This window comes from Oncorhynchus keta, chromosome 11 (genome assembly GCF_023373465.1).
Source record: "Oncorhynchus keta strain PuntledgeMale-10-30-2019 chromosome 11, Oket_V2, whole genome shotgun sequence".
In the NCBI taxonomy this organism is placed as follows: Eukaryota; Metazoa; Chordata; class Actinopteri; order Salmoniformes; family Salmonidae; genus Oncorhynchus; species Oncorhynchus keta.
Genome location: NC_068431.1, coordinates 20,546,023 through 20,573,732, shown reverse-complemented (window position 1 = coordinate 20,573,732; position 27,710 = coordinate 20,546,023). Strand labels below are relative to the sequence as shown.

At 41.8% G+C, this 27,710-nt stretch overlaps 1 protein-coding gene across 1 annotated transcript in view; it reads right to left on the bottom strand.

Annotated features, from left to right (window-relative positions):
- Positions 1 to 27,710, bottom strand: part of LOC118389877 (double C2-like domain-containing protein beta) — a 151,509-nt gene that overhangs the window by 48,942 nt on the left and 74,857 nt on the right. The window contains exon 3 of the mRNA XM_035779835.2: positions 10,833 to 10,907. Coding sequence (XP_035635728.1) covers positions 10,833 to 10,907 — 75 coding nt within the window. The remainder of the gene's footprint in view (positions 1 to 10,832; positions 10,908 to 27,710) is intronic.

The window sequence follows — 27,710 nt, the reverse complement described above, 5'->3', positions numbered from 1 at the left end:
CTGTTATTCGAACTCAATCAGCATGACAAAGTGATCTCCAGCCTTGTCCTCGTCAACACTCACACCTGTGTTAACGAGAGAATCACTGACATGATGTCAGCTGGTCCTTTTGTGGTAGGGCTGAAATGCAGTGGAAATGTTTTTGGGGATTCAGTTCATTTGCATGGCAAAGAGGGACTTTGCAATTAATTTCAATTCATTTGATCAGTCTTCATAACATTCTGGAGTATATGCAAATTGCCATCATACAAACTGAGGCAGCAGACTTTGTGAAAATTTATATTTGTGTAATTCTTAAAACTTTTGGCCACGACTGTATATGTTATCTGGCTAGGCTCCATGCCATAGGCTGTAGGCCAGTTCATTTAGCAGACAAGATAAGCTTATAACTCATGTGCCATTATTTTATATTATATGATTTTATACACTGAACAAAAATATAAAACACAACATGCAACAATTTCAAAGATTTGACTGAGTTACAGTATATAAAAGTAAATCAAAGCATTTAAATAAATAAATTAGGCCCTAATCTATGAATTTCACATGACTGAGAATACAGATATGCTGGTCACAGATACCTTAAAAAACGTAGAGGGGTGGATCATAAAACCAGTCAGTATCTGGTGACCACTATTTGCCTCATGCAGCGCCACATATCTCTTTCGCATAGAGTTGATCACTCCTTTTCACTAGTCACTTTAATAATGCCACTTTAATAATGTTTACATATTTTGTGTTACTCATCTCATATGTATATACTGCATTCTGTACTATCTATTGCATCTTAGCCTATGCCGCTCTGACATTGCTCATCCATATATTTATATATTCTTATTCCATTCCTTACTTAGATTAGGTATTTGTTCTCGAATTGTTCAATATTATTTGTTCGATATTGCTGCACTGTCAGAACTAGATGCACAAGCATTTCGCTACACTCACAATAACATCTGCTAACCATGTCTATGGGATCAATACAATTGGATTTGATTTGAGGCTGTTGATTGTGGCCTGCGGAATGTTGTTCCACTCCTTTTCAATGGCTGTACGAAGTTGCTGGATATTGGAGGGAACTGGAGCATGCTGTCGTACACGTTGATCCAGAGCATCCCAAACATGCTCAATGGGTGACATGTTTCAGTATGTAGGCCATGGAAGAACTGGGACATTTTCAGCTTCCAGGAATTGTGTACAGATCCTTGCGACATGCGACTGTGCATTATCATGCTGAAACATGAGGTGATGACGGCGGATGAATGGCACAACAATGTGCCTCAGGATCTCATCACGCTATCACTGTGCATTCAAATTGCCATTGATAAAATGCAATTGTGTTCGTTGTCCATAGCTTATGCCTGCCCATACCGTTGAACTGCCTGCCCATACCATACAGTTGAAACCGGGATTCATCCGTAAAGAGCACACTTCTCTAGCTGGCCAGCAGGCATCAAAGCTGAGCATTTTCCCACTGAACTCGGTTTCGATGCTGAACTGTAGTTAGGTCAAGACCTTGGTGAGGACGACGAGCACGCAGATGAGCTTCCCTGAGAACGATTCTGACAGTTTGTGCAGAAATTCTTTGGTTGTGCATACTCAGTTTTCCAAATCAAATCAAATGTTATTTGTCGCATGCGCCGAATACAACAAGTGTGGACCTTATTGTGAAATACTTACTTACAAGCCCTTAACCAAAAATGCAGTTAAGAAAAATAAGAGTTAAGAAAAGATTTACTAAATAAACTAATGTAAAAAATAAATAAAAGAGCAACAATAAAATAACAATAATCAGGCTATATACAGGGGGTGCCGGTACCGAGTCAATGTGCGGGGGTACAGGTTAGTCAAGGTAATTGAGGTAATATGTACATGTAGGTAGCGGTTTAGTGACTATGCATAAATAGAAGCCGGATGTGGAGGTCCTCGGCTGGCGTGGTTACAGTGTGATGCCGGATGGACCTACTGCAAAATTCTCTAAAACAATGGTTTATGGTAGAGAAATTCAAATTCGATTCTCTGGCAACAGCTTTGGTGGACATTCCTGCAATCAGCATGCCAATTGCACACTACCTCAAATCTTGAGACATCTGTGGCTTTGTGTTGTGTGAAAAAAATGCACATTTTAGAGTGGCCTTTTATTGTCCCCAGCACAAGGTGCACCTGTGTAATGACCGTGCTGTTTAATTAGCTTCTTGATATGCCACACCTGTCAGGTGGATGGATTATCTTGGCAAAGGAGAAATGCTCATTAACAGGGATGTAATCAAATTTGTACACAAATCTTGCGTGTATCAAAACTTTTTGGCATCTTTTTCAGCTCATGAAACATGGGAACAACACTTTACATGTTGCTTTCATATTTTTGTTCAGTAGTAAGAAGAATATAATTGAACTTAGCTGAATAAAATAGAAACAATATTTTTCCAATTCCAGAGCGAGTGCTAATATGAAGTGGCTATGTTTAAAAGTGATCATTTGAACCAGGTCCTATATGCTAGATTTAGAGTTATTTGGAAACTTTAGTTGTGAATGATAAAAACCTTAGAATGTCATGGGCTCCATGATCGAACTATAAGATTATAAATCTTCCTTGCCTCAGGCTGCACACAAAGTGTTATCTCATCATGTGATCATATTTTCACCCATCAGACTTTTCTCAAATTAATCTTGTCTTTACTAATATGTAACATTTGTTTAAGATTTAGACTGGCCCATTATCAAATGAGCAGCAACAGGGGCAGAGGAAAAATACATGTAATCCGTATGCACTCGAATAGCGAATGGAGGCCGCTTCCCATGGTTTGTTTTTCAATCATGCTGGGTAGGCTACTCCGGTTTTATAGTGGAGCATGTGCTTAATATTATCAGTTGAGAAATCAATATATTAGCAGCTGGGATCCTCCTCTTTTTAGTGGTAACCATCAGAACTCTGCTTTCACATGGGATTGCATATAGAAATGTCTAGGCTTATAAGAACCCTTATTTCACACCACACATCAACCACTGTTTGAGGAGCATGCAGCCTCTCGCTGTGAGACAGGTGATATTCTGCCCAAACCCTGTATGCCATGGGATATCCAACCCTGTTCCTACAGCTACCCAGTGCTTCATTTGGAAAACCAAATGCGCACTTGAGAAGGGTATGAAGGTGAGAGAAGAGGAGATGGAAACGCATGGTGGTGAGATATGCTGTGGCTAAAGGTAATGTGTCAGTATATTAATTATGAAAATATTTTTTTTAAATCCCTATTTACTAGGGCTATTCTCTCCGAGACTCATGGAAAGAAAGTTTGGAGTGTAGCATAAGGTAACAGTCCATCCAGTATGCTAATCCAGTATACAGTTCACACCCAAAAGGTACTAGAATTTGTTTCATTTTGGAGAATATCTTAAATCTATTTGGTGTTTTCTTCTGCCGGGAGTAATATGTGGTAGGCTATTAGGCTATGTATTGTATAATGACACAATCATTATTTTAATGATGTGTTTTTTGTGGGGGCTTGGGCTCATATACACTCACAGGCCAGTTTAATAGGTACCGGGTCAGACCGACATCTGCCTTTAGAACAGTCCATCTCATCCCAAATATTCTCTATTGGGTTGAAGTCTGGGGACTCTCAAGTAAACTGAACTAGCTGTCATGTTCCAGGTGATGTCTTTCCACTCCTCAATTGTCCAGTATTGGTGATCATGTGCCCATTGGAGCTGCTTCTTCTTGTTTTCAGCTGATAGCAGTGGAACTCGGTGTGGTCTTCCGCTGCAATAGGCCATCCGTGACAAGGGTCGAATAGTTGTGCGTTTCGATATGCCGTTCTGCACACCACTGTTGTACTTTCAATTGTATTTGCATTGGTATCAGAGTAGTTAGAGGGACAATAGAGGGACAATAGAGCACTTAGTATCAAGTATCAGACCATTAGTGACATGACGGTCCAAGCTCGTCATCAAGCTCGAGACCCTGTGTCTCGACCCCGCCCTGTGCAACTGGGTACTGGACTTCCTGACGGGCCGCCCCCAGGTGGTGAGGGTAGGCAACAACATCTCCTCCCCGCTGATCCTCAACACGGGGGCCCCACAAGGGTGCGTTCTGTACCCTCTCCTGTACTCCCTGTTCACCCACGACTGCGTGGCCACGCACGCCTCCAACTCAATCATCAAGTTTGCGGACGACACAACAGTGGTAGGCTTGATTACCAACAACGACGAGACGGCCTACAGGGAGGAGGTGAGGGCCCTCGGAGTGTGGTGTCAGGAAAATAACCTCACACTCAACGTCAACAAAACTAAGGAGATGATTGTGGACTTCAGGAAACAGCAGAGGGAACACCCCCCTATCCACATCGATGGAACAGTAGTGGAGAGGGTAGCAAGTTTTAAGTTCCTCGGCATACACATCACAGACAAACTGAATTGGTCCACTTACACTGACAGCGTCGTGAAGAAGGCACAGCAGCGCCTCTTCAACCTCAGGAGGCTGAAGAAATTTGGCTTGTCACCAAAAGCACTCACAAACTTCTACAGATGCACAATCGAGAGCATCCTGGCGGGCTGTATCACCGCCTGGTACGGCAACTGCTCCGCCCTCAACCGTAAGGCTCTCCAGAGGGTAGTGAGGTCTGCACAACGCATCACCGGGGGCAAACTACCTGCCCTCCAGGACACCTACACCACCCGATGTTACAGGAAGGCCATAAAGATCATCAAGGACATCAACCACCCGAACCACTGCCTGTTCACCCCGCTATCATCCAGAAGGCGAGGTCAGTACAGGTGCATCAAAGCTGGGACCGAGAGACTGAAAAACAGCTTCTATCTCAAGGCCATCAGACTGTTAAACAGCCACCACTAACATTGAGTGGGTGCTGCCAACACACTGTCATTGACACTGACCCAACTCCAGCCACTTTAATAATGGGAATTGATGGGAAATTATGTAAATATATCACTAGCCACTTTAAACAATGCTACCTTATATAATGTTACTTACCCTACATTATTCATCTCATATGCATACGTATATACTGTACTCTACATCATCGACTGCATCCTTATGTAATACATGTATCACTAGCCACTTTAACTATGCCACTTTGTTTACTTTGTCTACATACTCATCTCATATGTACTGTACTCGATACCATCTACTGTATGCTGCTCTGTACCATCACTCATTCATATATCCTTATGTACATATTCTTTATCCCCTTACACTGTGTATAAGACAGTAGTTTTGGAATTGTTAGTTAGATTACTTGTTGGTTATCACTGCATTGTCGGAACTAGAAGCACAAGCATTTCGCTACACTCGCATTAACATCTGCTAACCATGTGTATGTGACAAATAAAATTGGATTTGATTTGATTTGATTGGATTTGCATGTCCAGATTGTATAAAAGGATATTACCATGACTCAACGGTCATGTGGGATTTGACAACGGTCATGACTCTCGGCATGGCGGTAATACGGTCACCGCAACAGCCCTAAACCCCGGGACAAGGGTTCAATTCCCACGTCCCACCCTTCCTACTACTGTATGTCTGCTCCTCCACCATCTTCCTATCAATTTCTAATCTGTAATTCAGATTAGAAATCTCGTCTCATCTCATCCATATCAATCTCAATTTCCCTGTTTATATGACACGTTCTCAATTCTCGGGTGATTTCGTCAACACCAGAATGCCACAGTAGCGACACACAAGGACAACGGCGTGCGTTTCTCAGACGTAGAATGCAAATGCCAGATTGCAATTAAATGAAAGAATAGGCATATCAATGCATGCTGGGAACTTAATAAGCAGGCAATTATTCATTCCAGTGGGTTCGATAAACAAAGGTTTTAACAAGAAGCTTCCGTGTTGTGTTCATCTATCTCGCGGCTGTGGTGCGTTGTTTGTGCATCACAAGTGGTGATCTATAACTGATATTACCATCTGATGTGAGAGATGCATTTAGTCACCAACGACAGCCAGGGAAATATCAACCTGGCTCCCTGCCAGTGATTTGAATATTTCTCAAATTAAACAAATCTACCAATATCAATCAATCAATGCATGCTGACTGCATTAGCTAGTTATCACCAGTGATTTACAATCAGTGCAGTTAACTTAAGGTAGGTAAGAGAACCACAAATCACATACATAATGTACATATAAGGTATACATGGTTTTGGTTATCACTACAATCTGCAAAGTAGTGCCATTGTATGGCTGCTGACTGGGGTCGATGCAATAAGAATATAATTCCACAGTGATGAATCACACATTCAATGGCTTTACATAAGCCATTACATGAGGAAGTATCTATATTTACGGTTGCATCTGCAGCAGCAGCCTCTGGTTACTAATCTTTTGTGATAAGAGTGAGGTTGGATATTTGATTAAAATAGAGAGTTCAGTATGTCCCTTTCATCCCTACCTTTTATCTGACATGCATGTAAAAAAGGGCTGTCACATACAGTACCAGTCAAAAGGGTTTTTCTTGATTTTTACTATTCTCTACATTGTAGAATTGTGAAGATATCAAAACTATGAAATAACACAAGTGAAAATATATTTGATATTCATAGTAGCCACCCTCTGTCTTGATGACAGCTTTGCACACTATTGGCATTCTCTCAACCAGCTTCACCTGGAATGATTTTCCAACAGTCTTGAAAGAATTCCCACATATGCTGAGCACTGGTTTGTGCTTAGTAAGACTATAATTTGTTTTTCAAAAGGACAATGACACCTCCAGGCTGTGTAAGGGCTAATTGACCAAGAAGGAGAGTGATGGAATGATGGAGTTCTGCATCAGATGACCTGGCCTCCACAATCACTCCACCTCAACCCAATTGAGATGGTTTGGATGAGTTTGACCACAGAGTGAAGGAGAAGTAGCCAACAAGTTCTCAGCATATGTGGGTACTCCTTCAAGACCGTTGGAAAAACATTCCAGCTGAAGCTGGTTGAGAGAATGCCAAGAGTGTCCAAAGCTGTCATCAAGGTAAAGGGTGGCTACTTTGAAAAATCTAAAATCTAAAATATATTTTGATTTGTTTAACACTTTTTTGGTTACTACATGATTCCATATGTGTTATTTCATAGTTTTGACGTCTTCACTATTATTCTACAATGTAGAAAATAGTAAAAATAAAGAAAAACCCTTGAATGAGTAGGTGTGTTCAAACTTTTGATTGGAACTGTATATGCAGTAGTATTGTATCGATACTAAAAATGCTTATATAACAATGTGTCTAAGAAGTGCACAACATAAAACATCATGCCATACTGTAACAGTACCTAAGAAACATTTCAATGCAATGCATGAACATCCATAAGTGCTTAACGAAAAAAACATAGACGTATGCATGTCATTGGCAAACCCTTGCTTATATGTTGACTTGTGAGGAACATGTTATGTAGCTTTTATACTGTATTGTGCTCTTTATAGAAAGTTAAGGAACAGCTCCTACCACAAGAGTTCCATTGGTATGAGACACTTCACTCCAATTTAGTGATTGGAGAAGTACATTGCTTTGCAAGGTGGATTTCACAAGCACTCAAGTTCTGCTAGGGAACAGTGTTGAGTTGAACAAAACAGCAAGATGATATTGTGTGTGGTGGTGAGTAATGGACAGTGAGGATGAAGAACATCTTCCATTAACTGGTGGGATTATTTGCCACTGAGTCATCGCACATGAATGTTCCGGGGAACAAAGCCCCAGCTTATTGGTTTCCTCTCAAACAGTAGCTGATTCATTTCTGAAACGCCACACAAACAACCAGAGCAATGTGTCTATCTAACGCTCTCCAGGACCAGAGGTTGACACCATTGCTAAGGAAAATTGTGTTGAGTTTTTATGAAAAGGGGAAGTGAATTACACTCCTCTTTCAAATGTCATTGTTTCATTGGGACAGACATATTGATTAAAAAAGGGGGAAACCGATGAGAGGTGTGCAGACCGGGTTGAGGAGATCAACTTGGGGATTGAAATTCAAAACTTTTTTTACAGGTCATGTGCAGTCTGCAGTCTGGAGTTGGCTGCGTTAAGCACTAGACCACTAGAGCACTAGACCACTAGAGCACTAGACCAAACTCAGACACAAGCAAAACTAAATTGTAGGTAAATTCTCTGGCGGCAAGTCTCTCTGTCTGGACCACTTGATGGCCGCCATTAAGAAGGAGTGAGAAACATCTGAGGCCTGTCACAGCTGCTATGTTTGTGGTGCAATTTCAGGCCCCCAAATTAAACAGCGTCCATATGCTCGACGTTCACACCCAATCAATTACCTATTAATGGTCTTAAGGAGAGTTCACACGGAGGTCAAGGTGTCCAGACAGTTGGGGACAGCCTGGGTGATTAGGAAACCCTTATTTGCAGCTGCTAAGTGGATTGTTGGCATGACAGAAGGCTAGATCACGGAGACAAAGATGACAATACAGCAAGACAACAGTATTTGTGGCCGGGAAATGGTAACATCCATGTAAAAAGAACTGGCTTGATCCGAAGGTACTACACTACAATAATTTGATTAAAGGATTCAAAACCCTTGAACTGACATAATAAGTCACAGTGAAAGACTACCTGGGCTTTGGTAATGAAATAAGGTCTTGGCTTGGCAATGAATGGAAGATGAGGATGGGCTAAACTTGAGGGGGTTGGAGAGAATGGGACAGCATGCGTCACCCCTTCGAATGGACACGATCAGCATGGATAAAATTAATTGCCAACCGTCTGATAACTGTAGACATAATCTGAAATTAGTAATGGCTCAATAGCAATGCTCTCTTCACTAATTAATCACTGTAACACTCTTCCTAAACTACTTGTCACAGGGCCCGATCTACCCTAAGCCAGTTTGATCAAATTAAATTGTTTTTATCAAATGTGCCTAATACAATGGGTGTGATATCCCAGAAATGTTGGATATGCACAAATAAGCTTATTTCTCTCAAATGTTGTGCACAAATTTGTTTACATCCTACTTAGTCAGCATTTCTATTTTGCCCAGATAATCCATCCACCTGACAGGTGTGGCATATCAAGAAGATGATTAAAACAGCATGAATCATTACCCAGGTGCACCTTGTGCTGGGGACAATAAAAGGGCACTCTAATTTCTCTACCATAAGCCGCCTCCAACATCGTTTTAAAGAATTTTACAGTACGTGCAACTGGCCTCACAACCGCAGACCACGTGTAACCACGCCGCCAAGGTCCTCCACATCTGCTTCTTCACCTGTGGGATCATCTGAGACCAGCCACCCGGACAAGTGATGAAATTGTGTGTTTGCACAACTGAAGAATCTCTCTGCAAACTGTCAGAAACCGTCTCAGGGAAGCTCATCTATGTGCTTGTCGTCCTCACCAGGGTCTTGACCTGACTGCAGTTCGGAGAAGTGTGCTCTTCACAGAGGAATCCCTGTTTCAACCGTACCGGGTAGATGGCACACAGCGTGTATGGCGTCGTGTTGGCGACCAGTTTGCTGATGTCAACGTTGTGTACAGAGTGCCCATGGCGGCGGTGGGGTTATGGTATGGGCATGCATAAGCTACGGACAACGAACACAATTGCATTTTATTTATAGCAATTTGAATGCACAGAGATAACTAACGAGATCCTGAGGCCCATTGTCGTGCCATTCATCCGCCGCCATCACCTCATGTTTCAGCATGATAATGTTCAGCTCCATGTCGCAAGGATCTGTACACAATTATTGGAAGCTGAAAATGTCCCAGTTCTTCCATGGCCTGCATACTCATCAGTTTGGGATGCGTTGGATCGACGTGTACGCCAGCGTGTTACAGTTCCCGCCATTATCCATCAACTTCGCAAAGCCATTGAAGATGAGTGGGACAACATTGCACAACCCACAATCAACAGCCTGATCAACACTATGCGAAGAAGATGGTGATCATACCAGATTCTGACTGGTTTCTGATCCACGCCCCTACTTTTTTTTGTTAAGGTATTTGTGACCAACAGATTAATATCTGTATTCCCAGTCATGTGAAATCCATAGATTAGGGCCTAATACAGTTACTGAAATTGACTGATTTCCTTATATGAACTGTAATTCAGTACAGAGTAGAAGCAGCAGAGTCGCAGCAACAGATAAACCTTCACGTAAGCTACTGTATATTCCAAGCATTCATAACAGGGCATGATAGTGTCCGCTTTCATAACAGGGCATGATAGTGTCCGCTTTCATAACAGGGCATGACAGTGTCCATTAATTTACGATAATCAGACATGACACCATCTGATATGCAACACACAGGCCAATGACAACATTATGCATCAATGCATCACTGCATTTAGAGTATTAAAAGGACATTACACTCCAAAATCTAAGTTTGTCAGATGTTTTCAATAGTATCCTAATATCAAGATGAATCCATGTCCCACACCACCAGTTGTGTACGCCTCAGCTATACACCTCAAGTGAATGGAAAAGATAAGCACAATAAACCTGTAAATGATATGGTTCTTATCTTTCTATTCTTTTTGGACAGTGGCATATCGCTGGAACTACAAAGCAGATGGGCTTGGAGCTGGACTTATCTCAACAGAAGAACACATTTGAGGTCTGAAAACATCTCTGTTTTTGGAGTGTAATACACTTGGTGCTCTTGAGCCAAAAAAGGTCCCCTAAATGGCAAAAATTATTGTCCAGAAATGACCTCCTTGTTAGCCTATAAATGACAGATTGTATTGTATGAGGAAAGAAATATATTACTATTATCATAGTGCCTATGAACTGTACAGACGACACACATAATTTGAGTTAGCAACTAAACTACTATAATGTACCTTTTAATGTAAGTATAATAAGACAGGTACGTACCTTACTGGCCCCAGGCAGCAGGTGCAGTTTGACATATGGATCTGAGAGCCCGTTGTGGTCCATGGGTTTTAGCCCCTGTGGGAGAGACAGACAGAGAAGAGCGTGTCGTAAGACTTCACAAGGTAGTACCTGCCAGACATACAAGGCCACCTGACATCCAATTTAAGTCAAACACTTTTGTTTCTGTCAAGTGCACAACCTCGTCAGAAGAACAAAAGCCATGTCACCTAAATAGAAACTCCAGACGTGAGACCTGTTCCACAGCTGGCAAAATAACTTTTCCACAAACAAAAAATTCCATCTCACTGCCTCAGTCGACTTCAGAATGTGTTGAGAGAAACTGAAATAACGAATAAATATAACTCTTGTGAAGGTTAGCTCTCTAACAAGAGAACTACAACGGTTCATATGAAGTACTAGTTCAGCATATGTGTTAGTAAATCAGCTACACTGAACAAAAATATAAACGCAAAATTGAACAATTTCAAAGATTTTATTGAGTTACAGTTCATAAAAGGCCATCAGTCAATTGAAATGAATTTATTAGGCGCTAATCTATGAATTTCACATGACTGGGAATACAGATTTGTATTTGTTGGTCACAGAAAAGTAGGGGCGTGGATCAGAAAACCAGTCAGTATCTGGTGTGACCACCATTTGCCTCATGCAGCGTGACACATCTCCTTCACATAGAGTTGATCCGGCTGTTGATTGTGGCCTATGGAATGTTGCCCCACTCCTCTTCAATGGCTGTGCGAAGTTACTGGATACTGGCAGGCACTGGAACACGCTGTCCTACATGTTAATCCATAGCATTCCAAACATGCTCAATGGGTGACCTTTCAGGTCACCAACACAAAATGTGAAGAAATACAAGGGGTCTAAATACTTTTGCAAGGCACTACTGTATATTTCCCTATATCAACCAAACACCATTGATGTGCAGCATCAGCTACTGCGGCAGTGAACGGAGTTGCCCAACCTTGTACTAGGCCATTGTCAGGTGGACATGTATTAATATTTGAAGTTACAATAAATAGATTGTTGTAACTCTTAGTTGTTTGTGACTTGATTGCAATTGCAGAGTGTCAGCTGAATCAAAGTTGTACTTTTTCTCTCTCTCCCCCTTGGTTAAGTTGAACTGTTTTCCTTTTGTGTGTGAGTTCGCATGTGTCTGTCTGTCTGCGTCAGTGCTATCCTATCTCCCAAACGTATTTGCTCAGCCATGTGTGGGATGAACATTCTTCAGTGTGTGTGTGGCATTTCTCTCCCAACACAGAGCAATTATTTTTTTTTGATCCCCATGAGTTTCGGGTGAACAAGTGCAAAGTTAATATTTCTATTTTCGGGAGGCGGCTACTCGTCTGCAAAACCTTTTATACATATTTGTGTGTGCCTAATCAAAAACTCATGTCACATTCCAATTCCACATCAAAACCAAACTATGAAAACTTTAAGAACAAAAAAGCTTGAAATATGATTGTAGGACTGAGTGGAGCAGGAGGGAATGAGTGTTTTTTCTCTGTTCCTACGTCGCTTCCTCTTAGCAATCATTTGTTGGAGGTCCATTACTGCCTCTACTCTCTACGCTCTGAGCCTTTCCTCCTTTCATTCGCAGCATCTCATCTCCTCTACAAAGCCCCAGGTTGAGTCAGATGTTTGTGTGGGACACAGATGGATGTTCTCTTTGATAGTCCAGTGCTGCAAGTGTCTCCCCATTGTGCGAGCGGCTTCAGAGACGCTCCACAGATGTGAATTGATAGGATCTGTCGTGGAATTGCGCCAGACAACAAAAAGGTTCCCAACACACACTTGTGGGCCTCACTACTCCAAGTTATGTTATGTTATGTTCTACTGTAGATACCACTACCAGTCTCTGGGCTGAACCCAATAGGATTCAGACACTTTGGAATAGCCTGTCTACAAGTAGCATGAAATATCAGCTTTGCATTTGACAGCCAGCTGATGTATTGGCTGATGTATTGAGTATATGTAGTGTTTAGTGAGTGGATGCTTCCCTAGGTAAATTGTTTTGTTCATGGTTTAAACAGCTAGCTGGCTGACATACAGTATGAGCCTAGGGGTGCTCCTTCACTCTGTTACATCGCTGAAGAGCAATAGATCAGTAGCTTTGACGCACTATGATACTGTGTTCTTGCGTTGTCACCAGAGTTGGGGTTAATTCCACAAATTACATTAAATTCCCTCTCCCTGTAAATTCCATTTAACTCAATTCAAACTCCAGTTCAGTCTTTGAATTCAGAGATAATTCAATTCCTCTCAATTCCAATGTTAGGTACATTCCCCAAATGTCAATTTGAATTAAATTCCTTCAGTCTTTCAGGATGATAATGTCACTGTTCAGACAGGCTAGCTATACAGGAAATATAGAAATACGAGTTGAAATGATTTAAAACAAATCCTGTCCTCCATTTTTTATACTAATTGCCTTCCATCAATTCAAGATTAAATATTTGTACAGTTACAATTCAATTTCAATTGAAATAGTCCAAACAGTCTTATCCCAATTCAATAACTTAAAGAATGTTGACATTTGAATTGAATTCAACATAAATTCTCGACTCCATGAGTGAATTTAATTGGAATTTCAAATGACATTGGAATTGACCAAAACCCTGACTGTTAGGCTGTATGGGTGGAAGCATTAAATACATGGTGAGGTAATACTCAACCAAAGCTCCCTGTGCAGCTACAACCTCCTCTACCCAGTTTTCTTCCTTACTGAAGACTAGCCCAGTCAACCAAAACAGAAGCAAGCGAGATCAGGCTAGTGACCGAGATCAGAATAGTTCCACCAGGCTAGAGGAGGACCAGACATGGGCACTGGTCTGAAATACCTGGACATCTGGTTAAGTTTTTACAGGATACCAGGTATGATGGCCAAAATTGAGCCATGAATGTCTCATTTAGAAAATGGTTGAAGTCAAGCATGAGAGGCCATCGTCGAATGACCAACTACAACCAAAGCTGAAATGCTTTGACATCTCTTTAAAGTAAAGACAGCGAATAGGCTATATCATACATATTTTCCCATTAAAACTTGAAACTATGGCACTAAAAAATGGCAGTTGATTGAAGGGACTGACATACAGTAGATACTATCTCCCTCCGTGGCGGTTACCACCCCACTGACCTTAACTCTAAACTGGGCAGAGATGCATTATGTGGGTTTGGTGTCGGATGAACAGATGATCATCCGCATGATCGCGGCCCTGATTGCCTAAGCCACCAGTGAATAGCTAGTTGATCATAATTATGGGGAAACGGGGGGAGATGACGGTTATGAAAGGCAGATGGGCACCATGCAACAGTGTATCCACACACCTCACACATAGTCATTAATTCCCCTTGATGCTGCCTTTGTGTGTTGTGCCTGTGTCTCCGCCTCCCTCCTGCCCCTTTCCCCACATGCCTGGAAATGTCTGAATTTGTTGAATCAAATCAAGTCCTCTTTATCTTTAATATTACCCTTCCTTGCTTCATCTCCTTACGTGAGGAGGTGTGTGTGATTGGGCAAGGCAGAATACATGTTTGTGAATGTAGAGATTAGTTTCAGTCAAATGCTGGAGGGAATTGGAGGGATGTAAGAAGTCTTGTAGATAACCTAAGCTTCATGGTCAGCCTATGAGCTAGAGTTTACATGGCTTGTGTGGAATTTCATTCTGTTAAAGGCCCAGTACCGTTAAAAAATATATTTTACTCAGTTGTATCAATATTTCCACACTATGAGGTTGAAATAATAGAGTTAAATTGTGAAAATTATGATAATGCCTTTTAGTTTTGGAGCTGTTTGAAAAGAGTGGCTGAAATTACAGCCTGTTTTGGTGGGATGGAGTTTGGCCTGCCTGGTGACATCATCATCCGGTAAATTAGTTAATAGACCAATAAGAAAGACTTCCAAAACTAGTTTTCAGACTTCCCCTCCTCACTTAGACCACTTCCAGACAGTCCTAGCAAAATTCTTGCTTGAGAAATTACTCTATGCTAAGAAGCTATTTTTGTTTCTTTTTACTATTTTAATTAGAGAAAACAAATCACAGTAAGGTAAGTAATTGTTACCTCAAAATGATTTGATATTGAGATAACAATGGCTGCATTGGATCTTTAAGCTTTAATTATATTCAAGTAAACAGGAGTTTGGCAAATTTCAAATGGTGTAGGATACACTCACTGTTTTTCTTACCTATTTATCAAAGAAGCCACAGGCAGCTGCTGCAAAGTCTGCATACCTTTATCTTGCAGCTTGTGTGGGATGCACACAACGGCCACAAAAAACGCTTTTTGAAAAACACAAAGTCTAATCTATCTCAGATTTTTTTAAAACTAAAACCAACCCACTGTTTGCTTAAAACATACATGTTCTTAATACATTCTGTCTAGCATCTGGGATACATCTGGAGACCCTTTTCCCAGTTGCTGCATTTTGGCCTTATTCCCTGCCACATTTAACTGTCTCTGACATATGTCTTTGTTAGCATATCTGACTGGCCTGTGTACCTGCAGAGGGTACCTGCAGAGGCATCAATCACTAACAGCAGTGATAATGGAATAGGTGAGTTGGGGTGGAGATCCCAGAGTAACAGTCAGGGTGGGGTTAAGAGACAATTTATGCTTAATCTGAAAATGTGGTCATAGGTGCAGTATGGATAGTGTGACGCAATTGCAGAGCCTCCGGAGGAATGCAGAGGCCACATTTTGTAACAATGCAAAGGGCTCCGTACAGCTCCGCATTGACATGATTTCTTGATGGTAGGTGGGGGCGGGAGGTCCAGTATAAACACAAACTCACATCCTTGATGCAGATATCGGATTGACTATGTAGAGCCTTTAATTTATAAAGAAATTAAATCCGCTTTGTGTTTTTTTCCTACGCCACGATACTAACAAGTATCGTGATACTGGCCCAAATGTATAGTATACTGTAGGATGTTTTTGGTCACAAGTCCAGGAATGGCTGAAGAATTGCAATATTTACCTAGAACTAACGCTGCAGATAGCAATACTGGGTGGTTTGAAAAGTCACAGTCAATCGATCAATAATATAATCATTATTTTTGTAAAAATGTTTGACTTTAATTTAGAATCTGTTGAAACTATGAGAATAGAAAGGTTCAGTACTGTGAAGCATCACAGCACAGTTGAGAAATATATGGCAAATAACACCATTCATTTTGGATTTCTAAGAGTTAGATGGGAGGGGTTGAATGGAGCTGAAGGGTTGGACGAATAACAAGATAAAGATAACAAATGTAAAACTTACGGGGTCTGTCAAATGTATATAGGTTCAGAACTTTTGTGAAATAGCAGATACAAATATAAATCAAACTGGACGGACATCAGAAATAGAGGAATGCCAGGACTAAAAACAAACAAAATATAACTACTGTAAAATAGATTGTGTCTGCAAAATGTGTATAGTATGTATAAACAAAAGGTAGAAGCCTAAGTGTTTTTGTTTATTAGTTTACTCCAATTGGGGGAGGGGTGGTAGGGTTCGCGGGGAATAATAAAGGTATATACTAAATAAAAGTGTGTATATGTACAGTTGAAGTCAGAAGTTTTACATACACTTAGGTTGGAGTCATTAAAACTCGTTTTTTCAACCACTCCACACATTTCTTGTTAACAAACTATAGTTTTGGCAAGTTGGTTAGGACATCTACTTTGTGCATGACACAAGTAATTTTTCCAACAATAGTTTACAAACAAATGATTTCACTTATACTGTATCACAATTCCAGTGGGTCATAAGTTTACATACACTAAGTTGACTGTGCCTCTAAACAGCTTACAAAATTCCCAAAAATTATGTCATGGCTTTAGAAGCTTCTGATAATTGACATCATTTGAGTCAATTGGAGGTGTACCTGGTATCGGCCACAGCCCACAAGCTTTAACTTCCCAACTGATGTTCCTGTGATTTTGATGCCATTTCCAGTCACAACTTGCAGACTTGTTTATGTGCTGCTGTGCGTTTTGTTGCCAACCTTACTTTGCTACCTGACAACTTTACGTTTTTACTTTTTAATTGGCGTTTCTATTTTTGTTTTTTCCCTCAACTTTTTTTTTTTCATTCAACTTTTTCACTCCGGACGCTTTATCTGGACACGGTTTGTCAGGACCTCCAACAGCCGAAGCCAAGTAGTAACATTTTACATGATGCCTTCTGATTGCAGTCGCTGTACTCATAATATGCAGGAGAAAGATCGCCTCACGACGAGGATAGCTGTGCTACAAGCTCAGCTTCAGACACAATCGTTAGGCAAGGGTAATTTCAGTGTAGGAGAGGATGAAACAGCGTCTGTGCCACCAGTAAGTACAGATAGTAACGTTAGTATAAACCCCCTCACACGGTCCCGCAGCCGGACAACTTTCTCACGGTTTCTGGAGGGAAATGCTGTAGGAATGCTCAACCGGTGTCACTCATTCAGCCGACAGAAAGTTTCAACCGGTTTTCCCCATTAAGCAAGGAGTCGGAGTCAGAGGCCGAGCCTTCTCTTGTCTCTACACCTCCCATTACGGGGTCTGAGACACCAAAGCTTCCCACCATTAGCTCTGACAAATTGAAAACTCTAGTCATTGGAGACTCTATTACCCGCAGTATTAGACTTAAAACGAATCATCCAGCGATCATACACTGTTTACCAGGGGGCAGGGCTACCGACGTTAACGCTAATCTGAAGATGGTGCTGGCTAAAGCTAAAACTGGCGAGTGTATAGAGATATTGTTATCCACGTCGGCACCAACGATGTTCGGATGAAACAGTCAGAGATCACCAAGCTTCAGCGTGTAAATCAGCTACAAAGATGTGTCGGCATCGAGTAATTGTCTCTGGCCCCCTCCCAGTTAGGGGGAGTGATGAGCTAGCTCTACAGCAGAGTCTCACAACTCAATCGCTGGTTGAAAACTGTTTTCTGCCCCTCCCAAAAGATAGAATTTGTAGATAATTGGCCCTCTTTCTGGGACTCACCCACAAACAGGACCAAGCCTGACCTGCTGAGGAGTGACGGACTCCATCCTTGCTGGAGGGGTGCTCTCATCTTATCTACCAACATGGACAGGGCTCTATAACTCCTCTAGCTCCACAATGAAATAGGGTGCAGGCCAGGTAGCAGGCTGTTAGCCAGCCTGCCAGCATAGTGGAGTCTGCCACTAGCACAGTCAGTGTAGTCAGCTCAGCTATCCCCATTGAGACCGTGTCTGTGCCTCGACCTAGGTTGGGCAAAACTAAACATGGTGGTGTTCGCCTTAGCAATCTAACTAGGATAAAGACCTCCTCCATTCCTGTCATTATTGAAAGAGATCAAGATACCTCACATCTCTACTTAATGTTAGATCCCTTACTTCAAAGGCAATTATAGTCAATGAACTAATCACTGATCATAATCTTGATGTGATTGGCCTGACTGAAACATGGCTTAGGCCTGATGAATTTACTGTGTTAAATGTGGCCTCACTTACTGGCCACACTAGTGACCATATCCCCCGTGCATCCCGCAAAGGCGGAGGTGTGGCTAACATTTACGATAGCAAATTTCAATTGACAAAAAAAAAAAGACGTTTAAGTCTTTTGAGCTTCTAGTCATGAAATCTATGCAGCCTACTCAATCACTTTTTATAGCTACTGTTTACAGGCCTCCTGGGCCATATACAGCGTTCCTCATTGATTTCCCTGAATTCCTATCTGACCTTGTAGTCATATCAGATAATATTCTAATCTTTGGTGACTTTAATATTCACATGGAAAAGTCCACAGACCCACTCCAAAAGGCTTTCGGAGCCATCATCGACTCAGTGGGTTTTGTCCAACATGTCTCTGGACCTACTCACTGTCACAGTCATACTCTGGACCTAGTTTTGTCCCAAGGAATAAATGTTGTGGATCTTAATGTTTTTCCTCATAATCCTGGACTATCGGACAGACCATTTTATTACGTTTGCAATTGCAACAAATAATCTGCACAGACCCCAACCAAGGAACATCAAAAGACGTGCTATAAATTCACAGACAACACAAAGATTCCTTGATGTCCTTCCAGACTCCCTCTGTCTACCCAAGGACACCAGAGGACAAAAATCAGTTAACCACCTAACTGAGGAACTCAATTTAACCTTGCGCAATACCCTAGATGCAGTTGCACCCCTAAAAACTAAAAACATTTTTCATAAGAAACTAGCTCCCTGGTATAAAGAAAATACCTGAGCTCTGAAGCAAGCTTCCAGAAAATTGGAACGGAAATGGCGACACACCAAACTGGAAGTCTTCCGACTAGCTTGGAACGACAGTACGGTGCAGTATCGAAGAGCCCTTACTGCTGCTCGATCATCCGATTTTTCCAACTTAATTGAGGAAAATAAGAACAATCCGAAATTCCTTCAAAGCTCAGTTGTCAGAGTCTGCACAACTCTGCCAGGACCTAGGATCAAGAGAGACACTCAAGTGTTTTAGTACTATATCACTTGACACAATGATGAAAATAATCATGGCCTCTAAACCTTCAAGCTGCATACTGGACCCTATTCCAACTAAACTACTGAAAGAGCTGCTTCCTGTGCTTGGTCCTCCTATGTTGAACATAATAAACGACTCTCTATCCACCGGATGTGTACCAAACTCACTAAAAGTGGCAGTAATAAAGCCTCTCTTGAAAAAGCCAAACCTTGACCCAGAAAATATAAAAAACTATCGGCCTTTATCGAATCTTCCATTCCTCTCAAAATTTTTAGAAAAGGCTGTTGCGCAGCAACTCACTGCCTTCCTGAAGACAAACAATGTATACGAAATGCTTCAGTCTGGTTTTAGACCCCATCATAGCACTGAGACTGCACTTGTGAAGGTGGTAAATTACCTTTTAATGGCATCAGACCGAGGCTCTGCATCTGTACTTGTGCTCCGAGACCTTAGTGCTGCTTTTGATACCATCGATCACCACATTCTTTTGGAGAGATTGGAAACTCAAATTGGTCTACACAGACAAGTTCTGGCCTGGTTTAGATCTTATCTGTTGGAAAGATATCAGTTTGTCTCTGTGAATGGTTTGTCCTCTGACAAATCAACTGTACATTTTGGTGTTCCTCAAGATTCTGTTTTAGGACCACTATTGTTTTCACTATATATTTTACCTCTTGGTGATGTCATTTGAAAACATAATGTTAACTTTCACTGCTATGCAGATGACACACACCTGTACATTTCAAAGAAACATGGTGAAGCCCCAAAATTGCCCTCGCAAGAAGTGTGTTTCAGACATAAGGAAGTGGATGGCTGCAAACTTTCTACTTTTAAACTCGGACAAAACAGAGATGCTTGTTCTAGGTCCCAAGAAACAAAGAGATCTTCTGTTCAATCTGACAAGTAATCTTAATGGTTGTACAGTCATCTCAAATAAAACTGAGAAGGACCTTGGTGTTACTCTGGACCCTGATCTCTCTTTTGAAGAACATATCAAGACTGTTTCAAGGTTTTACTGCTAACCTACAAAGCATTACATGGGCTTGCTCCTACCTACAGTGCCTTGCGAAAGTATTCGGCCCCCTTGAACTTTGCGACCTTTTGCCACATTTCAGGCTTCAATCATAAAGATATAAAACTGTATTATTTTGTGAAGAATCAACAACAAATGGGACACAATCATGAAGTGGAACGACATTTATTGGATATTTCAAACTTTTTTAACAAATCAAAAACTGAAAAATTGGGAGTGCAAAATTATTCAGCCCCTTTACTTTTAGTGCAGCAAACTCTCTCCAGAAGTTCAATGAGGATCTCTGAATGATCCAATGTTGACCTAAATGACTAATGATGATAAATACAATCCACCTGTGTGTAATCAAGTCTCCGTATAAATGCACCTGCACTGTGATAGTCTCAGAGGTCCGTTAAAAGCGCAGAGAGCATCATGAAGAACAAGGAACACACCCAGGCAGGTCTGAGATACTGTTGTGAAGAAGTTTAAAGCCGGATTTGGATACGAAAGGATTTCCAAAGCTTTAAACATCCCAAGGAGCACTGTGCAAGCGATAATATTGAAATGGAAGGAGTATCAGACCACTGCAAATCTACCAAGACCTGGACGTCCCTCTAAACTTTCAGCTCATACAAGGAGAAGACTGATCAGAGATGCAGCCAAGAGGCCCATGATCACTCTGGATGAACTGCAGAGATCTACAGCTGAGGTGGGAGACTCTGTCCATAGGACAACAATCAGTTGTATATTGCACAAATCTGGCCTTTATGGAAGAATGGAAAGAAGAAAGCCATTTCTTAAAGATATCCATAAAAAGTGTTGTTTTAAAGTTTGCCACAAGCCACCTGGGAGACACACCAAACATGTGGAAGAAGGTGCTCTGGTCAGATGAAACCAAAATTGAACTTTTTGGCAACAATGCAGAACGTTATGTTTGGCGTAAAAGCAACACAGCTCATCACCCTGAACAAACCATCCCCACTGTCAAACATGGTGGTGGCAGCATCATGGTTTGGGCCTGCTTTTCTTCAGCAGGGACAGGGAAGATGGTTAAAATTGATGGGAAGATGGATGGAGCCAAATACAGGACCATTCTGGAAGAAACCCTGATGGAGTCTGCAAAAGACCTGAGACTGGGACGGAGATTTGTCCTCCAACAAGACAATGATCCAAAACATAAAGCAAAATCTACAATGGAATGGTTCAAAAATAAACATATCCAGGTGTTAGAATGGCCAAGTCAAAGTCCAGACCTGAATCCAATCGAGAATCTGTGGAAAGAACTGAAAACTGCTGTTCACAAATGCTCTCCATCCAACCTCACTGAGCTCGAGCTGTTTTGCAAGGAGGAATGGGAAAACAATTCAGTCTCTTGATGTGCAAAACTGATAGAGACATACCCCAAGCGACTAACAGCTGTTATCACAGCAAAAGGTGGCGCTACAAAGTATTAATTTAAGGGGGCTGAATAATTTTGCACGCCCAATTTTTCCGTTTTTGATTTGTTAAAAAAGTTTGAAATATCCAATAAATGTTGTTCCACTTCATGATTGTGTCCAACTTGTTGTTGATTCTTCACAAAAAAATACAGTTTTATATCTTTATGTTTGAAGCGTGAAATGTGGCAAAAGGTCGCAAAGTTCAAGGGGGCCGAATACTTTCGCAAGGCACTGTATTTCTCTGATTTGGTCCTGCCGTACATACCTACACGTACGCTACGGTCACAAGACGCAGGCCTCCTAATTGTCCCTAGAATTTTTAAGCCAACAGCTGGAGGCACGGCTTTCTCCTATAGAGCTCAATTTTTATGGAATGGTCTGCCTACCCATGTGAGAGACGCAAACTCGGTCTCAACCTTTAAGTTTTTACTGAAGACTCATCTCTTCAGTGGGTCATATGATTGAGTGTAGTCTGGCCCAGGAGTGTGAAGGTGAACGGAAAGGCTCTGGAGCAACGAACCGCCCTTGCTGTCTCTGCCTGGCCGGGTCCCCTCTTTCCACTGGGATTCTCTGCCTCTAACCCTATTACAGGGGCTGAGTCACTGGCTTACTAGGGCTCTTTCATACCATCACTAGGAGGGGTGCGTCACTTGAGTGGGTTGAGTCACTGATGTGATCTTCCTGTCTGGGTTGGCGCCCCCCTTGGGTTGTGCCGTGGCGGAGATCTTTGTGGGCTATACTCGGCCTTGTCTCAGGATGGTAAGTTGGTGGTTAAAGATATCCCTCTAGTGGTGTGGGGGCTGTGCTTTGGCAAAGTGGGTGGGGTTATATCCTTCCTGTTTGGCCCTGTCCGGGGGTGTCATCGGATGGGGCCACAGTGTCTCCTGACCTCTCCTGTCTCAGCCTCCAGTATTTATGCTGCAGTAGGTTATGTGTTGGGGGGCTAGGGTCAGTCTGTTATATCTGGAGTACTTCTCCTGTCCTATCCAGTGTCCTGTGTGAATTTAAGTATGCTCTCTCTAATTCTCTCTTTCTTTCTCTCTCTCGGAGGACCTGAGCCCTAGGACCATGCCTCAGGACTACCTGACATGATGACTCCTTGCTGTCCCCAGTCCACCTGGCCGTGCTGCTGCTCCAGTTTCAACTGTTCTGCCTGTGATTATTATTATTTGACCATGCTGGTCATTTATGAACATTTGAACATCTTGGCCATGTTCTGTTATAATCTCCACCCGGCACAGCCAGAAGAGGACTGGCCACTCCACATAGCCTGGTTCCTCTCTAGGTTTCTTCCTAGGGTTTGTACTTTCAAGTGAGTTTTTCCATGCTTCAACACTGCGTTGCTTGCTGTTTGGGGTTTTAGGCTGGGTTTCTGTACAGCACTTTGAGATATCAGCTGATGTACGAAGGGCTATATAAATACATTTGATTTTATTTGATTTTGGTTGCATCACTGCCTGGTACGGCAATTGCTCGGCCTCTGACCGCAAGGCACTACAGAGGGTAGTGTGTATGGCCCAGTACATCACTGGGGCTAAGCTGCCTGCCATTCAGGACCTCTACACCAGGCGATGTCAGAGGAAGGCCCTAAAAATTGTCAAAGACCCCAGCCACCCCAGTCATGGACTGTTCTCTCTACTACCGCATTGCAAGTGGTACTGGAGTGCCAAGTCTAGGACAAAAAGGCTTCGCAACAGTTTTTACCCCCAAGCCATAAGACTCTTGAACAGTTAATCCTCCCCTCTGGACCTGTCATTTTCTGAACAGATTTTCTTGTTAGAAAATATATTAATCTGGGATATTTTTGTGGGCCGAAGTTTCAGTGACACATCCAATATCTGCATTTACGGATTGAAGAAGCAGTTTAAATTCATCCACTTTGTTAATCAATGACCTTGAATTACAAACATTCGGAGTCTCTATGGCATTTTTGGACATATTTGCGACATCACATAATTAATTTACAACTCTGAGTTCACTTGAGCGATTGTGTGTTTGAAGTATTTTAGGTCTGTTACCTTCTATTATTTAGTATTTTCCTATGTCTGCCCTTACCTGCTGTAGTCCCTCTCATCTGGCTTCTTGCGCGCATTATCCCAAAGCACTGACGTTTGTCTCGGATATGCCTTGCGTTTTTTGTAAATTCATAGAAATTGTGTTGAATATTGCACAACGTTTGTACAATCCATCGTTATCGAAGTCATGCTTAATCGTTTAAAAAAGCAAGGGAAAGTATGCAGTGCGACAACAACAAAAAACTATTAAAAAAACTAATATTTCAAACATTGTAACACATGTTACTCTCGAGCGGCTGCCTGGAAGTGCAGCCTGATGGGATGCCAATAGCGGGAAAGAGTTGGTTAGGGTTGGTATAGGGTTGGTATAGGCTGGTTACTGTTTAGTAAGGGTTTGGTTAGGGGTTGTCCACTCCAAAGGGGACATTGGGAGTTGGTTGGGGTTGGTCTAGGTTGGTTAAGGTTTGGTTAAGGTATGGTTAGGGGTTGTCCACTCCAAATGGGACATTAGGAGTTGGTTGGGGTTGGTGTCGGTTGGTTAAGGTTTGTTTATGGGTTGTCCACTCTACAGGATAAAGTGGGAGTGGTTTGGGTTGGTGTAGGCTGCTGGTTAGGGTTTGGTATGGGTTTGATTAGAGGCTGTCCCTTCCACAGGGGAAAGTGGTAATTGGTTGTGGATGGTGTAGGCTGGTTAGGGTTTGTTTTTCGTTTGTGCACACCACAGGAGAAAATGGTAATTGATTGGGTTGGTGTAGGTGTAGGCTGGTTAGGGTTTGTTTTTCGTTTGTGCACACCACAGGAGAAAATGGTAATTGATTGGGTTGGTGTAGGTGTAGGTTGGTTAGGGTTTGTTTTTCGTTTGTGCACACCACAGGAGAAAATGGTAATTGATTGGGTTGGTGTAGGTGTAGGCTGGTTAGGGTTTGTTTTTCGTTTGTCCACACCACAGGAGAAAATGGTAATTGATTGGGTTGGTGTAGGTGTAGGCTGGTTAGGGTTTGTTTTTCGTTTGTCCACACCACAGGAGAAAATGGTAATTGATTGGGTTGATGTAGGTGTAGGCTGGTTAGGGTTTGTTTTTCGTTTGTGCACACCACAGGAGAAAATGGTAATTGATTGGGTTGATGTAGGTGTAGGCTGGTTAGGGTTTGTTTTTCGTTTGTGCACACCACAGGAGAAAATGGTAATTGATTGGGTTGATGTAGGTGTAGGCTGGTTAGGGTTTGTTTTTCGTTTGTCCACACCACAGGAGAAAATGGTAATTGATTGGGTTGGTGAAGGTGTAGGTGTAGGTTGGTTAGGGTTTGTTTTTCGTTTGTGCACACCACAGAAGAAAATGGTAATTGATTGGGTTGGTGTAGGTGTAGGTTGGTTAGGGTTTGGTTATGGATTTTCCACTCCACAGGGAACAGTGGGAGTCGGTGCCTTACCTTCTTATACCTGGGATTGGGGAGCTGTTCCACAGCAAACATAAACCAGGACCATGTCGAGAGATAGGAGTGCATGAAAGAGAGTAAGGTGGAGGAAGAGAAACATAAAAGAAATATGAAGACTTTAGATAAAGAGAAAAACAACAGCATGACTTTGAGGAAAAGAAAAAGAAAGGGGGAGTGGAAAGACAGAGAGTATTGTCTGAACTTTTAAAACAAAAACTACAAAGGAAATGAAAATGCTTGAGTTTGGAAACATTTTAAAAATAATAACCAAGATGTAATTTGAAAAGTGTGTTACAATTAAATTAAATGAAAGTTTGTATTTCATGGTGAGTTGCTAGAAAGTTTACAGTTTTGAAACATTGCTGCCTTGGAACTCATTGTTAGGGATTAAGTTGGCTTTGTTAAGGTTCTTTTAATAAACATTTCCAAATCCTGTTTTACAACAAAAGTTTGAGACAGAATGTGCCACTCATATAATTCGGTCAGTGAGTCTTGTTGCACCAAAGGCTAAACAAATAATGAGAATGAGTATCGTTACATAAAAAAATACCACATTAATATGGTGCCTGGAGGTTCAATTAAACATCAATTTTTGCCAAGTTTAACACTTCGGTAATGAGCTGCTCCAAATCCAATGCTGTCCCAAAGTGTAGGAGTTGGGGCAGGGGATAAACAGTTCCCCTATAGAGCTCTAACAGTCCAAATGCATGGGTATAGGGCAGAGAAAATAAGGACATTGACTGCCTTGCAACCAGTTCCTTCCTCATGCTATACAACTCATTAAACCCAGAATCAATTGGTAACATTACATCTCATCCATGTTTAAACCATATGGGCATATTTGTATATTGCTCAGTTGATTTTGAAATAGATCATAAACTAGTTGTAGAAAAGGTCAATTCCAAAACATAATTTCTGCTCAACGTATGCAGTTTTTTTTTGTTTAGGTGAAAACTCAAATGTTGTACTGACCCATTTACGAGACTTGGCAAACAGTTTTGTTAAGGTTGCCTTAGCAAATGGAGGCCCATTCACTCAACAGAGTCATTTTCCCAGCATCAGAAGTCTAGAGGTGTATAGGTCTGACATCATTGAGCAGGGCCCTTCTCTTAGCAAGTGACCTAGCTGCTATCACTAACTAATGAGAGTGACCCTTTCAGAGCTGTCACCTTCGAAGTACCCAAAGGTCACAGACAGGTGACTTTAATTGCGTTAGGCGGGGGTGTGTGGTGTGTGTGTGTGTGTATGTTTGACATGTTGAGTCAAATTGGGGTTGTGCATACTGCAGTAGGCGGACAAGCATGCAATCTCTGTGATTCATTCTAACGGAGTCTGGGAGACATTTAGTACAACAATCATTAGTCCAAACAGTTGCAAAACGGAGTGTTTGGCAACTAATTCAGGTAGGTCCCTCCTGATTTTGTTCCATTTGTTTCCATTTCAGAAAAGTTTTGCAATAGAATAGGCCCCAGATTAATTCCGGGGGGGGGGGGGTCACCTCATGTGGGTCATGGGAGAATATTTAGTTATCTGAAGTCACAGCCATATAATACTGCAGATTGAAGCATGAACATTGCTGTCGGCATTCCACTGAATCAGCAGTCAAAGCCACCTATCTAAGATCACGTTAGAGTTGTAATGTGACATGGGAGCTCTCCTTTGCCATTGCCTCCATCATGGCTTCTAAGAGAGGAAATACACAAAGTCAAAAAATGTAACTATTTTAGATAGCTATGGTCTCACAGGATGAGGAGTATGTTATGCGTAACAACTCACCATAAACATACTGCACACTAGCTTCACTAGAAGTATGTGGAAGACTAGTGTGTGTGTGTGTGTGTGTGTGTGTGTGTGTGTGTGTGTGTGTGTGTGTGTGTGTGTGTGTGTGTGTGTGTGTGTGTGTGTTAGCAATATTGTATCATCAATGCTCAATCCATCTTTGTTGAATCATTTTACAGATAAGGGATAACATCGTTAATACGTTTTATGTGCCTCTTAGACTAACAGGTTTCTTAATGTGCATTATGGCTAGGACTGAAGTATGTGTCTCCGGATCCATTGAAACAGCATATGAAGTCAATATTGCCTGCAACATCTTAGGCTCTCCGTCAAGCTATAATTAATTCAATGCACATCAAAACAAAGCTCACATCTATCACAGCTATCAGAAAATACAAGGTCAGAGAGTTTGTGACATTGGTCACCTGTGCTTCTCTGGCAATGCTCGTTATGGTGAGGACAACTAAAAGACGTCAAAGAGTGGAGACCATCATTGCTGTCAATGCTGTCAATGCTGTCAATGCTGACAATGCTGATAGTTACAGTCCAGATAAAATGTGTTAAAATGTCGTCGCACAACCTATCTTTGAAACGATGAAGCATTTTTGGCTCTGTATTTCTGCTACAACAAACAGACACACGCAACAGCCGCGAGACCGCATGACAGGTGGCGTGTCAACTTTGCATTAGAAGATAGACAGCAGCCTCTCTACGCTCTGT